This window comes from Manis javanica, chromosome 10 (genome assembly GCF_040802235.1).
Source record: "Manis javanica isolate MJ-LG chromosome 10, MJ_LKY, whole genome shotgun sequence".
NCBI classification, from domain to species: Eukaryota; Metazoa; Chordata; class Mammalia; order Pholidota; family Manidae; genus Manis; species Manis javanica.
Genome location: NC_133165.1, coordinates 105,004,238 through 105,019,654, shown reverse-complemented (window position 1 = coordinate 105,019,654; position 15,417 = coordinate 105,004,238). Strand labels below are relative to the sequence as shown.

Sequence of the window (15,417 nt, the reverse complement as noted above, 5' to 3'; positions counted from 1 at the left end):
TGTCAAAAGTTTGATTTCAAAAGAAGTTGAAATCAAAAGTTCCCTCTGAAGGCTCTAGGAAATGATGTTCCAGGCTGCTCTCCTAGATGCAAGTAGTTCCTTGGCTTGTGGCATTGTAACTCCAGTCTTTACATGGCATTCATTCTGCCTTTGTGTCGGTCTGTCTCTGTGTACAAATTTCCTCTTTTGATAAAGACACTAGTCATGCCGGATGAGGGCCTCGTCTTCACTTAATCATCTGCAAAGACCATATTTCTAAATAAGGTCACATTCACAGGTACTAGGGATTATGTGAATTTTAGAGGGACACAGTTCAACCTGTAAAAATTGCTACCTCCTTTCTCCTTTTAACCTTGTCAAACACACTGGTAGCAAACAGCATTTATTTATCACTTTTTTCTTCAATAAACATTTGAATGCATACTATTATTTAACACCTATCACCTATTTTATGGTAGGCACTGTCATTTAATCTCCAGAATAGTGCGCGAAGTGATGTTATCAGTCATGCCTGGAGAGGTGGGGAGGTTCTAAATTTGCTCTAGAGGACAGGAATATTTTCACAAATTAGATAGCACTTCATCTGAGTCAAAAGAGATTTGTAGAAATATACTAGGCAGTTCAAAGGTGGGTGTAATGAGCAGCAGACTCTAAAAAGCATTTTATAGAAGAAAAAACATCATGTGTAAAGGTTGAGACAGATGGTAAACTCCAGCAGGGCTGAGACTTTGTCGATTTCTTTCCTGTATCTCCAGCACTTTTGAACAGTGCCTGACTCATTAAGTAATTGTTTAACAAACGTAAGGGCATCACATGTCTAAAGAGTGGCAGGGCTTGAAGTTCAGTCGCTAGATCCTTAAGAGCCCTTGTAAACCACACTAAGTGTAAGAAATTAGGGCTGACATGACGATTCATAGCGTTATAGAATTTCCGGTATATCTGGCACCCGCTTGCCAATCGCCCCTCTTCCCCAGAGCGTGTCCGAGGGCGCTCGCTGCCGCGAAGGCCAAAACATGGTAGCGGCGCCCCGGCCACATACCCCAAAGGTTTCTCTGGCCCAAGCTGGATTTAAGCACATGCGGTGGGCTCGACGGCTAATGGACCCTCCTACTCTCCTCCTCGTACCGGCTTCTACCTTCCCTCCCAAACCGGCTACCGCGCCCACTCTCGGAGGACGTCAGGCTGTGTCTAGGCCTTCCAGGAACCCCAAGGAAGGACTCCCCGCGCGCGCCCCCGCAAACCGGCCCCGCCTTCCTTCCCTCCAGAACGCCGAGAGCGCACGCGCGCCTTCCCTAGCCGAGCGCGCGCCCGCGAGCTCCTCGCAGCCCCGTGCTCATCCGGGTCTCGGCAGGCCTCAGCCAATGGTGGACACTCACGGCCCCCAGGGGCGGAGCTGAGTCTTCCCTCACATGGGGTCTGTGGTCACCGCTGGCCTTTCCAGACGATCGCAGTCAGCCGGGGAAAAGGGCAGAGACAGGGAGCCCAGCGTCTGGCCGAGGATCCACGGTTTTGAGATCAGGCAGCTGTCGCCCCCTAGAAGCGACTGTATCGCGAGGAGATTCCCCAGTCAGAGCCGCTGTAGTAAACACACTTCAGAAACGTGAGGTGCCGGGGGTCACGTGGAGGCGTGCATCCTCCAATGAGGAGCTGGGGGCGGGGCCGAATCCGCTGACGCGGCGGTAGCAGCGGAGTCACCAGGGCAGCCTCGGGACCGGTCACCAGCCGGCAACGGTCCAGCGGCCTCGACCACCGCCTCAAGCTCCGGGCTCCGTCCTCCTTCCTCTTTCCCGGGCCGAGACGCAGCGTGGGCGACAGTGGCTGAATCCTCTCGCATCCCTCTCGGTGGTTCGCCTCGGGCAGGCAGTTTTCTCCTTCGGGGCCGCCTTGGTGGGGCCAGCTTTCCGTGACGAATCTCCTGGGGCTGCCAGTACGGGTTCGAGCTGTCGTGGCGACTCGGGAGCCTGGAACTTGCTCACCCTTCGGGCGCCCGAGGATCTCGAAGTTATGCGCCTCGTCCCGGCGGTTGCGGCGGGCGCCGGCCCCTAAAGGGCGTCCGTCACAGCCGGACTCCGCCGAGTGGGCAACCTCCATTCATCTTCCAGCGCCCTCTCTGGTTCTCTCCTAGGACTCATTTTTCCTTTTTCCTTTTTCCTCCCTCCGCTGCCCTTTCCTCACTCCTTGGGTGTGGCGGTTCTCGTGGAAGCGGAGGTGTCGGTTATGAGCCGAGCCTTCCTTCTTTGAGTTTCTCCGTGGAGGAACTGGGCTGTGACCGCCGCCCGCCTCGCCCCGGGGATGGGGGTGAACGCCGTGCACTGGTTCCGAAAGGGGCTGCGGCTACACGACAACCCCGCCCTGAAGGAGTGCATCCAGGGCGCCGACACCATCCGCTGCGTCTACATCCTCGACCCCTGGTTCGCCGGCTCCTCCAACGTGGGCATCAACAGGTGGCGGTGAGTCAAAATCCCGTGGAAAATTGATTTCAGTGGTTAATGAATCGGCTTACACTTGATCGGCCAAATCTGAGATTTTAGACCCGGGCCCGCATTGCTTCTGCTGTTTTAAGGATTGTAGATGCTTTAAGTATTAAATAGAATGGACTTAATAGTTCTCTAGCCAGAGAGCGCTGGCAGCCTCGAACACCTGGGCCTTCATCGTGAGCTACGCTTCTCTTCGCTAAAGGGAACTCTTCCCCTGGATTTATATGGAGAATTCTTAGTAGTAGAGTTAAAGAAACACCCTCTCCCAGTTTCAGTGGCCCGTGAATTGTTTTCCTTGGCTTCTTTGTGGTATTCGAAAGGATTGCGTCTTTTAATGTTTACGTTTGGGTGTGTTTAATTACTCATAGTATGGAGAAAACCCTTCAGTACAGTCGCTTCCAAATCCACTTCTCTTCCACCTTGAGGTCACCGTAGGAAAAGCAAGGGAAACAATGATAACTGGTTTCTCTTTGCTCAGCTCTTCCTCTCAACCCCTCCTTGTGGCTGACTTGACAAAGCACAGCTTTTCTTTCTAGGTAAAGTATAATCCTTCTAGGGATCAGAGCACTGAAAGAAATCTTGGAGGAGTTTTGTGGTCTTTTACTAAAATACCAGACTAGGTCATTGTTAGGCCTTCTTGTTAGGAAATGAAAGCATTTGTTAAACAGATTATTGAACACCAAGTGTGTACTTAGGCACCGCTTTAAACACTAGGGATATAGCAGTGGATGAAACAGACAAAATTTTTGTCCTTTTCAAGCAAATGTCCCAGAAAGTAAAGTATATAGTATTAGGTCATAATAAATGCTGTGGAGAAACAGTGCAGAGAAAGGGGATAAAGAATGCAAGGAGGTGGGTTGCAAGGGAAACGAGGTGGGGAGGGAGGGAGGGAGAAGAAGATTAAGGGATATTATGATAAGTACATATAATGTGGGGTGGGGCATAGGGAAGGCAGTATAAGTATCACAAGTAGTGATTCTATAACATCTTACTACATTGATGGACAGTGACTGCAATGGTGTATGTAGGGGGGACTTGATAATATGGGTGAATGTAGTAACCACAGTGTTGCTCATGTGAAACCTTCATAAGATTATGTATCAATGATACCTTAATAAAAAAAAAGTAAAAATGTACTATAAAAAAAGAAAAAGAATACAACAAGGTGGGATTAGAGTTGGAGTCAGAGAAGATGGCAACTGAACAAGATAATGAAGCAGGTGATGGATTGCAGATACCTAGATGTCTTTCTGTATCTAGAAAGCATTCCAGGCAGAAGAAACAGGAAGGGAAAAGGCCCTGAGGTAGAAATCTGCTTATTCTTTGGAAGAAACAGCAGAAGAAGCCAGTATGAATGGAACAGAATAAGTGAGAGGAAAAGGAACAGATGAGGTTAGAGATGTAATGGAGCCAGATTAAGTAGAGCTTTATAGACCGTTGTCAAAAATTGGGCTTTTACTCAGAGCAAAGTGGGAATAATTACAGGATTGAGCAGAGAAGTGATATGATCTGATTTTAGTTTGAAAAAAAAATTGTCTGGTGTGGTTCTGAGAACACTGAATTGGAAGGTGTAGATGGATAAGCAGCAAGACTTGTTGGGAGGCTGCTGCATTAGTCCACATGAGAAATGATAATGGCTTGGACCATAGTGATAGTGGGGACTATGAGAAGTAGTCAGATGCTGGGTATATTTTGAAGGCAGAATCTACTGTGTGTGTTGGCAGATTGGATAGGTGGTGTGAGAAAAAGAGAAGGAATTAGGAACTGTTTCAAACTTTTTGATGTGAGGAACTAAAAGGATAGAGCTGCACTTTACTAAGAAAGTGAAGTCAGTTGGAGAAACCAGTGTGTGAGGAGGTGATCTGAGTTCTCTTTGAACTTGGTTAAGTTTGAGATTTTTATTACACATCCAGTGAGATAGCAGATAGGCAGCTGGATGTATCTGGAGTTCAGGACAGAGATCCAGGCAGAAGATATATATGGAAGAGTCACCAGTTTATAGATATTTTTTAAAGCCATTAATTCATCCATCCATTCATTGAACAAATATACGTCATGCATCTGCTACATGCCAAGAAAAATCCCTACCATGTTTAAGCTTCATTCTAGTGGAACCACGAGACTATAAAAGAACATTAAAAAAGTGAGTACAGACAGAAAAGAGAGAAGGTCCAAGGACTGAGGCTTAGGTACTCTACAATGTAGAAATTATGGAGCTATTGAAGAATTAGCATAGGAGATTGAGAAGGAACATCTAATAAGATAGGAAGAAAACCCAGAAGAGTATGGTGTCTTAGAAGCCAAGTAGAGGAAGTATCTCTAAGAGTGTTTTCCCAAGTCAAGTGCTGCTGGTAGGTGCAGTAAGATGAGGACTAAAAACTAAAAATTGTATTTAGCATTTTGAGGGCATCATTATCTCTACTAGAGTGGTTTCAGTAGTGTCAGAGGCAAAAGCCTTTTTGGAATGTCTCAAGAGAGGCTGAGAGGAAAGAATCTGGGAGACAGCTCATATAGAAAGCTCTTTTAGGGAGTTTTGCTGTAAGATCAGAGAAATGGTGTGGTTCCTTAAGTGGGATGTGAAATCAAGAGACAGTTTTTTTTAAGGTGGAGAAAATTCCAGTATATTTTTGTATGCTGATGAGAATGATACAACAACTACATATAAATACTCTTTCATTAGCAAAATTGGTGTCATTAATGTTGATTCTGAGAAAAAATAAATAATATATTTTAATGTAGTATCTTACAATAATAGAGTAATAATTCCCTTTTCATAAGATTGTTAGGAGGATTACATTAGTTAAATAATATAAAATGCTTAAAATGTGAGTGGTAGAACTAAGTGCTTGTTTGTTATTTGCTATTAAAATGAAAGCCCTAGGTAACTAATATCTCATTAAATGTCAGCAGTCAGTTTTTCTGGAGCAATATATAAATTTATAACGTTTAGACAGTAAGCTTTTGTAGTATAGGGATGATATATTGCTTAACTTTGTGTACCCAGCAACTCACATTGTCAAATAACAGATGAAATAAAACAGGTAAGCACAATAGAAATAGCCTCATATTCTCCTTTTTAAAAGAGGTTTTTAAAAACTACTAAATACTGCCTGAAAAGATAGGTAAAATGTAAATAATGGATATAGACAGACTATTTTCCACTGAAGACTAAGTTATGAAAAAGCAGGGACAGACTTTTATTTAGTCTGTTCTCATAGCACCAAATTCAGTGCTTTTTCATATAGTAGTAGCTCAGTTGCTGTTTGTTGAACGAAATGTCATTCAGGAGTCAAAATTTCATACTTAAATAAGTTTATTAATTTTCTTATTGACCATAGGATAATATGCAAACTCCTTAGTTTGACATTCAGGCCATCATGTTTCCTAAGTTCTTTCCTTTGTGCCATTTCTTTCAATCAAAGCATTTCCTAGATTTTTGGATTTAACAGAAAAGCAAATATGTAAAAATTTGTTTTGTGTAAGTAAATTAACTACCTTCTGATATTGCCATCATTTCATTTAAAAACATGCTTTTATATTAAAAGTTTAAAGGACATGTTACATAATAAAGGATAGTCCTTTGACCTGAGTAAATTAAGCTTTATAAAAAAAATTCACTTTGCCTCATTTGGTCTTGGACCCATGAAAACTTTATCTTGAATTTGTCACCTTTGGGATTGAATGATTTAAAATATTTAAATTCCTTCCTTCACTTACCTCTTATTAAGATTATACCACATAAAAACTTATATATAAATGTTTATGGAATTATTATTTGTTATTTATTATTATTATTTATGATACCAAAAGGTTGAAACAGTCCAAATGGCCCTACTGATCAATGGCTAAACAAAATATGGTGGAATATTAGTCAATCATAAAAAAGAATGGAGTACTGATATATGCTACAACATGGTTGAACCTTGAAAACATTATGCTAAATAAGGAAGCCAGTAACAAACCCCACATTTTATTTCATTACATGAAATGTCTAGAATGGGCAAATACGTAAAGATAGAAAGTAGATTAATGGCTTTTTAGGGTTGGTGTGGTGGAGTTGGGAGGTGGTAGTTAGGGGCACAGGTTTCTTTTAGAGGCGATGGAAATGTTCTAGAAGGCAATGGTTGCACACTTGAATATACAAAAAAAAAGACCATTGAATTGTGCACATTAAAAAAAAGTCTAGTTATCCCTTTAAGGCCCAGTTCAAATGCCACTTTTTCCATAATACCTTTTTCTGTTAACTTGTTTGGGATAATTAACAGTCTTGTGAACTATCATACTATTTTTTGATACTGCTTCTTACATCACATTTAGTATTTACTTCATTTGTAAATATTGATATAGTCTCCATATATTCATTTCTCCTCCATTTAATAGATTGCATCTTTTCTTCCTGAAGAGAAGGTACCATGTCATTCAATCAAAATTTTATTTTGCATTCCTATTCATGGCAGGCAGTACTGGGGATACAACAATAAATACCACAGAAAAAATTCCTGCCCTTGAGGAGCTTCTAGTCTAGGAGGAGAAACAGACATATAAAATGAGGAGAAACTGACATAAAATATGTCAGGTATCATAAGTATAATGGAGAGAAATATTTAAGTTTACATTTTAAATTGTAAGTCTGAGGTTTAGAAGTAGGGCAGTTATTTGTTTAACTTAGATGCTAATGTGTATTTTAAATTCATAATTCAACTAAATAATTATCAATGAACAGATTATTTTTGATATTTAAACTTCAACATGTTTATTACACAGTTTATGCTTTCCATATAGAGTCTCTTCATTAGTAACTAAATCTGCAGTTATTCCTACATCCTTACCCATTCTTCCTTTCTACTGTATGATTTCAGTGAAAAGATTTGCTTCCCAGATTCAAAACCAATCTCTTGATCTATACCCCATTTAAAAATAATTGCTCATATTTTTCCAGCTTTACTGAGGTATAATTGACAAATAAAAAGTGTATGTATTTAAAGTGAACAACCTAATTTGATATATGTATACATTGTTAAGCTCATTTTTATTTATTGTATCTTACTTTTTCTTTAACCTCTTTGTAGGTTGCTCCCAATCAACACTTAAACATGCTTAAGTCCAAGTTCCGTAAAAACAAAAAAATTGACAGAGGGTAGAAACAAACCTACCCTTGACTATGTTCCTCTCCTGCAACTATGTTTCTCAGGTACTTTATAGCCTTCATGAACAAGATGTCTAATACTGGCTGACTTCATTTGCTTATCTTCTATTCACCCTTGAACTCCAAATTAGTCTTGGTTTGACCCCCATCTACTCCAGCAAAAGAGTTTTCATCCACAGGATACTTTTAAATTTTATTTCTTGACTGTTTGCTGTGTTTGACACATTTGACCACAGCTTCCTCTTCTTCCCTCTGCTTTGGTCACAGGATCCTCCTATGTTTGTTTTTCCAGAGCTGTTAGTGTTCTTCCTTGACTTTTTTTTTCCTCTTCAGCCCTTAAATGCCCCTTAGGTCTGTGATCTCCACCCTCTTTGCATTTTACATCATTCCTAGGCATCCTCATCTCTCTTCATAAAGTCAGTTACCATCTGTATGCCCAGATTGCACAATTTCAGTACTTTCAGCCCATCTCCCCCTCCCGATTGATATATACCCACTATATACAGAGTCCCTGTCTATTTGAATGTACTGTATTATCTTAAACTTAGCATGTCAAAGCAGAGTTCATCTTCTCCTTATCGTGCTCTCAAAAACTAACAAAAAAACCCACACTGATTTTTCCTATTTCCTATCTTCATAAATAATACTACCACCATTTGCCCACTTGCTCAACTTACAGATTAGATTGTTAATTATATATTCATTTATTCAACAAATGAGTCCTTATTGTGTATGAATCACTTCTGCTAATTTCTCTTGGTAAAATGGTAGTCAACAATAATATCTCTGGAGTTTATAATATATAGAGGGATTTATTCAGAAAAAAAAATAATCACAGAAATAGTATTCTGTCTCCATTGTCACTTTTATTCATACTTGTTTGTGAAGTCGAAGAATGAGCTTCATAAACACCCAAGATAGGAGAGCCAGGGAGAGGCCTTCATTTAGAAATAAAATGAGAGGAAAGAGCTCCTTGCTCACTCCAGGAAGGGGCAAGAGAGCCCATAGTGGTGTGTTGTCTAGGGGTTTTATAGGCAGTTGAGGATTTGGGGGAACCGGATAAAGGCTTAGAGGTGTGGACTTGTTAAGTGGTCCCTGAATATTTAGAATTAACTTAACACAAGCAACTTCCTGCTCTGATGATTTCTTCCTGAGATACCAGCATCTTGGTCTGGGAGCATATCGAACAAGGCTGCCTGCACAGCCCCCAAGGTGCACTGAGATATTGTTTGTTAAAGAGTAAGTTAAGAATCTTCTTAAACTTCCTGGGTGTTGAAATGAAATCTTATCTTTAAGGTGCAATCCTTGCCTTTTACTATGTTGTTTATGGCTGGGCCTGCATGCTAAATTAGTTGCTTAGTTTGCAAATCACTTCATCAGGTCTAAAGGAGGAATGACAGTGATGCCGGGGTTCTTGTTTGCAAAGTCGAAGAATGAGCTTCACAAACACCCAAGGTAGGAGAGCCAGGGAGAGGCTTTTATTTAGAAATGAAGTGAGAGGAAAGAGCTCCTGGCTCATTCCAGGAGGGGACAAGAGAGCCTGGGGTGGTGCATTGTCTAGGGGATTTATAAGCAGTTGAGGACTTTTGGGAACTGAGGGCTTAGGGTGTGGACTTGTACCACCTGCCCTGCCCTCAAGGTGGACTGGATTATTGTCTGTTTGCTAGGAGTGTTTACAGTGAAGTCAGGGGTTATGCTGAGATACCCTAGCAGAACACTCAAACCTTCCAGGCCAAGTTGCTCCTGGCCTTTTGACCTTTAACTGATCTCACTGAAGATATCTATATTCCTAGTCTGGTATCTTTACCGTAGAGAATTAATGTGACCTTGACTTTGCATAATGCTGAACACAGAATTTCAATAGGGACTTTACATTGTTACATTGCTTTTACTGTAAATATCTTGCCTTGCTTTTTCCGGAGGCCCTCACCCTACTCTGACTAAACCCACAGTCCCTGCCTCAATACTACCGTCCTTTTACCCTGGTTAATTTACTAATAATCATTGCCCCCAACCCTTTCCCTTCTCTGATTCATTCTCTACAGAACAACCAGAGTGATCTTTTAAAATTGTACATCTGATTGTTGGGGTGATGAGTTTGCTCTTCTTGGGTCTCATCCCCTCGGCAACAGAACTGAAGGCAGAGACACAGTAGTGATGCAGAATGAAAGTTTTATTTGAATATACTCTATGGGAGGAATGGGCTAGAGTCAGAGTAGATAAAGGCAGGGTTACTTGCTTATCTGGAATAGAAGAGAGAGAGTAAAGACTTATTCTGAAAGTCTGGAAAATAGAATCAAATAGCAAATTGACAAAGACACTACTGGAAGAGCACAGAGACAAAGTATAATAAGTTGAGCAGTAAAAAGTCTTTTGAGAATATACAATCCAAGAAAGGGGAATGTGGGCAACCTCAGATAGGATGAGGTACACCCAAAAGTTGGGATTCTGTCTTTGAAGGCATTCAAGAATGAGGTAAAGGTAAAGGGCCAGGGGTGTAGGCTTGTCAGGTGGTCTCATTTCATAATTCTATCTCTGGTGAGAGACAATATGTCATTGTCTATAGCTAGTCCTCTAGATAATTCTTTAGGACAAAACCTTTGTTTCTAAGATAGTGGCCACTTCCAAGTATTGGGAACACATCAGGTAAGACTGCTTGCTTTGCCTTAAGGTAAGTCATTGGCTGAGTATAACTTCCCAATTCTCTTTCAGAAGTGGAATCTTAGCCTTAAGATAAGTCTCTCCTGTTCTTATTATGCTAATATCATCATGTTTTTTAGGAAAGTTAATCATGTTTGTCCCTTGTCTCTGCCCTATCTCACCTGCAGTAGCTAAAGCAAGTCTCAAGGTCAGCCCAGATGACCTTGAGCATGTGGAATGGACTCATACTGCAAAGGTATGAGTCCTTTCTAGGTCTCTGGCTTGATCTGATTAACTTCCTGAGTTCTTGGGGGCTGCACTCTTTTCATCCCACTCATACCTATCTTCCTGCCTAATATGATCGTGTCCTTTATTCTTTAAAATCCTTCAGTGACATTTCTTTACCCTCAGATTGAAGTTCAGAAAGCCATAACATGGTTTAAAATCCCTATGTAATTTGATAGTCTGCTTTTTCCAGCCTTAGAGGGTTGCTTCACGGAGGCATTTGAGCTGAGCCTTGAAGTATGAGATGAATCTTAATAATCAGAGAATGGAAGGAAGGGAATTTCAGGCAGAAGGAAGAAAATTCCAGGATGAGGAAATAACATGAGGGAATGCCCAGTATACTGGTGAGGATGCTGGTATAACTGAATCATATAGTACATGAAAAGATAGGAAGTGTTGTTTTAAGTACCCTTTTGGTTTTGTACTCTAGATGGTTGCCTGAACCAAACATGCTTAAGCAAAAAAAGTTTATTGGCAAATGTAATTGAACAATCCAAGGAAAACTGGATTCAGACATGGTTTTATGCTAAGGCTCAAATGTTTCTGGGGATGAAATTTCTGTCTTTGCATCTCCAAACTTCATTTAGTCTGGGTTGGCTTCTCAGACAGGCTGTCCTGTGATGGTTAAATACAGCAAAGAAGGCAGTAGTTACAGCAGTAAAAAGCATATGCCTCTGCCTCAGAACAGAAGTCTCAGCAGAAGTCTATGAAACTTCAGTGGGTCTGTTTGGACCAGTTTCTGAACCATCATTGTGAGCGTCTGACTGTCTGAAGCTGGAAATGTGTACCTCCTGGGTGGAATCAGCTCATCTGGACTGAAGTAACTGAAGTAGGAGGGGTAGGAAGTAACTGGATGCCTGTAACTCCTGGGGGAAAGTAAGTTCCCAGCCCAGGACAAATTACCTTTAAAGCTGAAATCAGTCAAAAGGAGAAATAAAATGGGAGAAATAGTCATTCCATTTCTGCTTGCCTATGTCTCTCATGACCTGGCTGTTAAAAGGGACCCCACCAAACCTCTCTGGTCCAGGTATACCCTTGTTCCCCCCATATCAATCACCTATTGATATGAAGAAGGACTACTTATCTTCACCCCTTGGAAACACCTGTTGATATGAAGATGCACTAAGGCCAGGTGAGAGATTCTGGAAATACTATGAATTTACCCACAGCCCACTCCTCTAGAAATCTTGCCTCACAATCTACTTGCTCCCCATCTTCCACAGTGTCTCCGGTGTGAGAAAACTAGAGCACTGTAACCAGACTAATAATACACAGTAACAACAGCAATAAAATCATGATAGTCCTCAAGCCAGAGGATTCAGCTAAGTTCAAAGTTCTATTCAGATGTAGTCCATAGCTCACTCATTCCACAGGTGGTCAGTAGCTGAATGGGTAGGGACATCAGAGCAATCATCATGCAGCAGCTGCAGTCGGGATGGGTCCAGGCCACAGGGACTGTAAAAGAAAATAACCTTAAGGGCAGTAAGAGACATGTTTTAATGATACCATCAGGTAGGATGCATGTAAGAGAGTGGTCCTGTGATAGGACAGTGGCAGGAATGGGATCTTGTCCTAGTCTAGTATACCAGACCTTCACACTTCTCCCTGTGGGAGTTACAGATGGGTCAATGTATAGGGCTGTGGGAGGTCCATGCACTGGCCATAAAGATAAAACAAAACTTCCCCATGAAATGCTCTTACCTCCTGGATGTTTGGGGTACACTACTGTGATCTTTGGGGTCACTCTGCTGTTACTCCAGGAACACACAGGAGGCCAGTAGCTTCCAGGCCTTTTCCCCAAGGTGCCAGAAGGGCCAACCATCACTGGTCCATGTGTCAAAATGCCCAGGGCCACGTTCACTCAACAGAGTCTCCAGGGTTTAACTCAGTTGGGGCTGGCAGCATGATGCTGCTCTGTTGGCCATATCCTGGCTTCAATAACTCCTCTTTGGTTTGCACACACAGTTGTATAGGAGACGTAGCAATGTGTGTTAGCATTTCCACAGGGCTCAAGGCTCCTTTTTGGGGATTCTCATTCAAACACAGTAACACTGTCCAAACTGACTAGCCCAGTAGACTATTGGTGTCTAACTTCAGGCCAGATTTCAAAAAACTGCTGTACCTCTCTATCATGCCTGCCCCAGTAGGGTTATATGATACATGAAACTTCCACTTTATTCCTGATTGCTGTACCCATTCTTATAAATCATGTCCAGTAAAGTGGGTGCCTTGATTGCTTTCAGTCACCTGCAGCCAGCCATAAGCTGCAAAGAGATACTCTGGGCCTTTTTTGATCATTTGTTGATCTGCACGATGTGCAGGGAAAGCAACCAACAGTCCAGTAGCTGTGTCCACACAAGTCATGGCATACCGATATCCTTCTGATATGGGGCAGAGGCCCAAAATAGTCTATCTGCCACCTGACAAGGGGTAATGGCCCCCTTACTATTGCTCCATGTTGCAGCGGGACTCAGTGTTAAGTCCCTCTTAGAGCATGCAAGGTACTCCTTCCGGACTCTGCTGATTTCTTCAAAGGTCAGTGGCAAGCCCCTCTAACAGGCTACAGCCCACATTGTCTTTTGACCCATGTGCAACAAATGCTGATGTAACCATTGGCCTATATCAGAGACAGGCTTTCCTTCTAGCCAATGCACTTGGCCAGTGTGTCTGGCTTCATCATTCCCTGGGGATGTCAAAGGCAAATGACCAGTCATATGATATACAGTAACTGTCTTAGTCTGACCAGAGGCCCATAGGTCTTGCCACAACTCTTGCCCCCAAAGGGGCCAGTAACCAACCATCCATTTGGCATGGTACTGTGTCGGTTGCCACAAGGTCAAGTCCCAATAGACAGCCCAGTTGTCAGTGCAGGTAACTATAGGGGAGGGGTCCTGGATGATCATGAGCCATACTGCCGACAACTCAGCCCATTAGCTGCTTTTCCCCTCTCCATCCATCCTCTATCCATATTGTCTCAGTCTTAGGATGGAAAACCACAGCTCTCCACTTCTGGCGCTGCCCACAACTGGAGCTATCTATATACCAAGCATTTTCAAGTATAGGGGATTTTCCCTCCCGATAAGGACTCTCAGCTTCCAATGGCTCAAAAGCAAGTTCTTCCAGCTTTCCACTGGTATATGTCACTGACTCCAGTAAGCACTGGAGTTCTCCACTTAAGGGGCTATTGGAGAGGATGCTACGCTGTTGTAGACATCTGTGCCACGCTACTCCGTGGCCTTTGGGTCTAGTCTCACACCCACCCTGTAATGGGATAGGTGGTTATTACCTTGCTTGGAGCTGTTTCGGTGATGGGCTCTGTAGCCAACAAGGTGTGGTACACAGCAGCCAGTTGCTTCTCTGTTAAGGTGTACCGGACCTCTGCTCCTTTCCATAGCTGTGACCGTAATCCAATAGGTTGGCACATCCATTCATGCTGCTGCCAAAGGTCCCATCCATAACCATCTTTGGTTCCATGAACATCTAGCTCACAGGGCCTTGATGAGTCCATTACGCTCAAGGCCTATACAGCCTTGACTTCTTGCTTAGCAGCCATAAAAGCAGCTGTGCATGTTTCATCCCAGTCCCACCTGATGTTCTTTCATACCAACTGGTATAAGGGCTTCAGAATTTGTGGTATGTGTGGGATAAACACTCTCCAGTAGCTCAAAAGACCCAAAAGACTTGTAATAGTGCCACAATGGTAGGGGTAGGGAAAGCCTGGACCTTGTCTGTTACTGCTTCTGGAATAACTTTAGTTTTACCCTACCAGACAATCCCCAAGAACTTTACTGACAAACCAGTAAACCTTGAACCTTGGTGCTATTCACAGCCCATCCTTTCGCCTGTAGATGTTGCAGCAGTCTAGGAACTGCCCCTTCTAAATCTTCAAGAGAGTCAGAAGTGAGCACAATATCATCAATGTAGTGATACAACCACTCTGTTTGTGGTTTATACCTTGTGGCCAAGTCCTGGGCTGCAAGTCCATAGGACTGTGGAGGTATCCCTGTGGAAGGATAGTAAATGTCCACTGCCAGCCTTCCCATGTGGTAAACTGTTCCTGACTTTCCTATACAGTGTCAAGAGAGAAGAAAGCATTAGCAAGGTCTACAACATAATGATATGTCCCTAGTTCATGGCTAAGTGTATCCAGAATGGCTGCTATAGAGGGAATAGCAGCATGCTAAGGGGGTGTGACTCTATTCAATTGCCTGTAATCCATGGTCATACACCAGGAGCCATCTTGCTTTTTCACTGGCCACACTGCGGAATTAAAAGGTCAATGAGGGCTTCATGATGCCACCTTCTCCAACTCCTGTAGACTTTCTCCAATTTCCTTGTGCCCCCCCCAGGCAATTTATACTGCTTAGTATTTGTTATCTGCTGAGGTACAGGCAGAGCTATAGGCAGGTGCTTAGCACATCCTCTAAGAACTGCCTTTACCACACAGACACTCAGACTGAACTCATCTGCAGTGGTCTGTAACCACAGGCCCTGCAGGATATTGACCCCCAAAATATATTCAGGGATGGGAGAAATAGACACAGTATACTCCTTTGGGGGTAAACACCCTATCCCCAATGGGATTTGGGCTTTCTTCACTCTAATTACCTAACCCCCATAGCCGTCTATCATAGCAGGGGTCCCAGGAAAATGCTCAGGGTTGCCATAAATCAGAGAACATTCAGCTCCTGTGTCCACCAGCACCAGGACACATTGTACATCCATCAGGGACCAATGAATTGCTAATTCTACATGTGGCCTATGGTCCCTACCACTTCCCCCAAGGTGGAGGGGACCTTGACCCCTCCCTCAGTCAAACCGCAATACCGTCATTCTCCTTTGGGGGTGAGGCCCAGGTGGAGCCTCAGT

The 15,417-nt window shown here is 42.9% G+C and overlaps 1 protein-coding gene across 2 annotated transcripts in view; it reads left to right on the top strand.

Annotated features, from left to right (window-relative positions):
* Window positions 1-221: 221 nt before the first annotated feature.
* Window positions 222-15,417, top strand: part of CRY1 (cryptochrome circadian regulator 1) — a 48,646-nt gene continuing 33,450 nt past the window's right edge. The window contains exon 1 of one of the 2 annotated variants that reach the window (XM_073213788.1): window positions 222-2,450. In XM_073213788.1, coding sequence (XP_073069889.1) covers window positions 2,293-2,450 — 158 coding nt within the window. In that variant the 5' untranslated portion in view covers window positions 222-2,292. The remainder of the gene's footprint in view (window positions 2,451-15,417) is intronic. The other variant, XM_017665473.3, reaches the window with a different exon arrangement.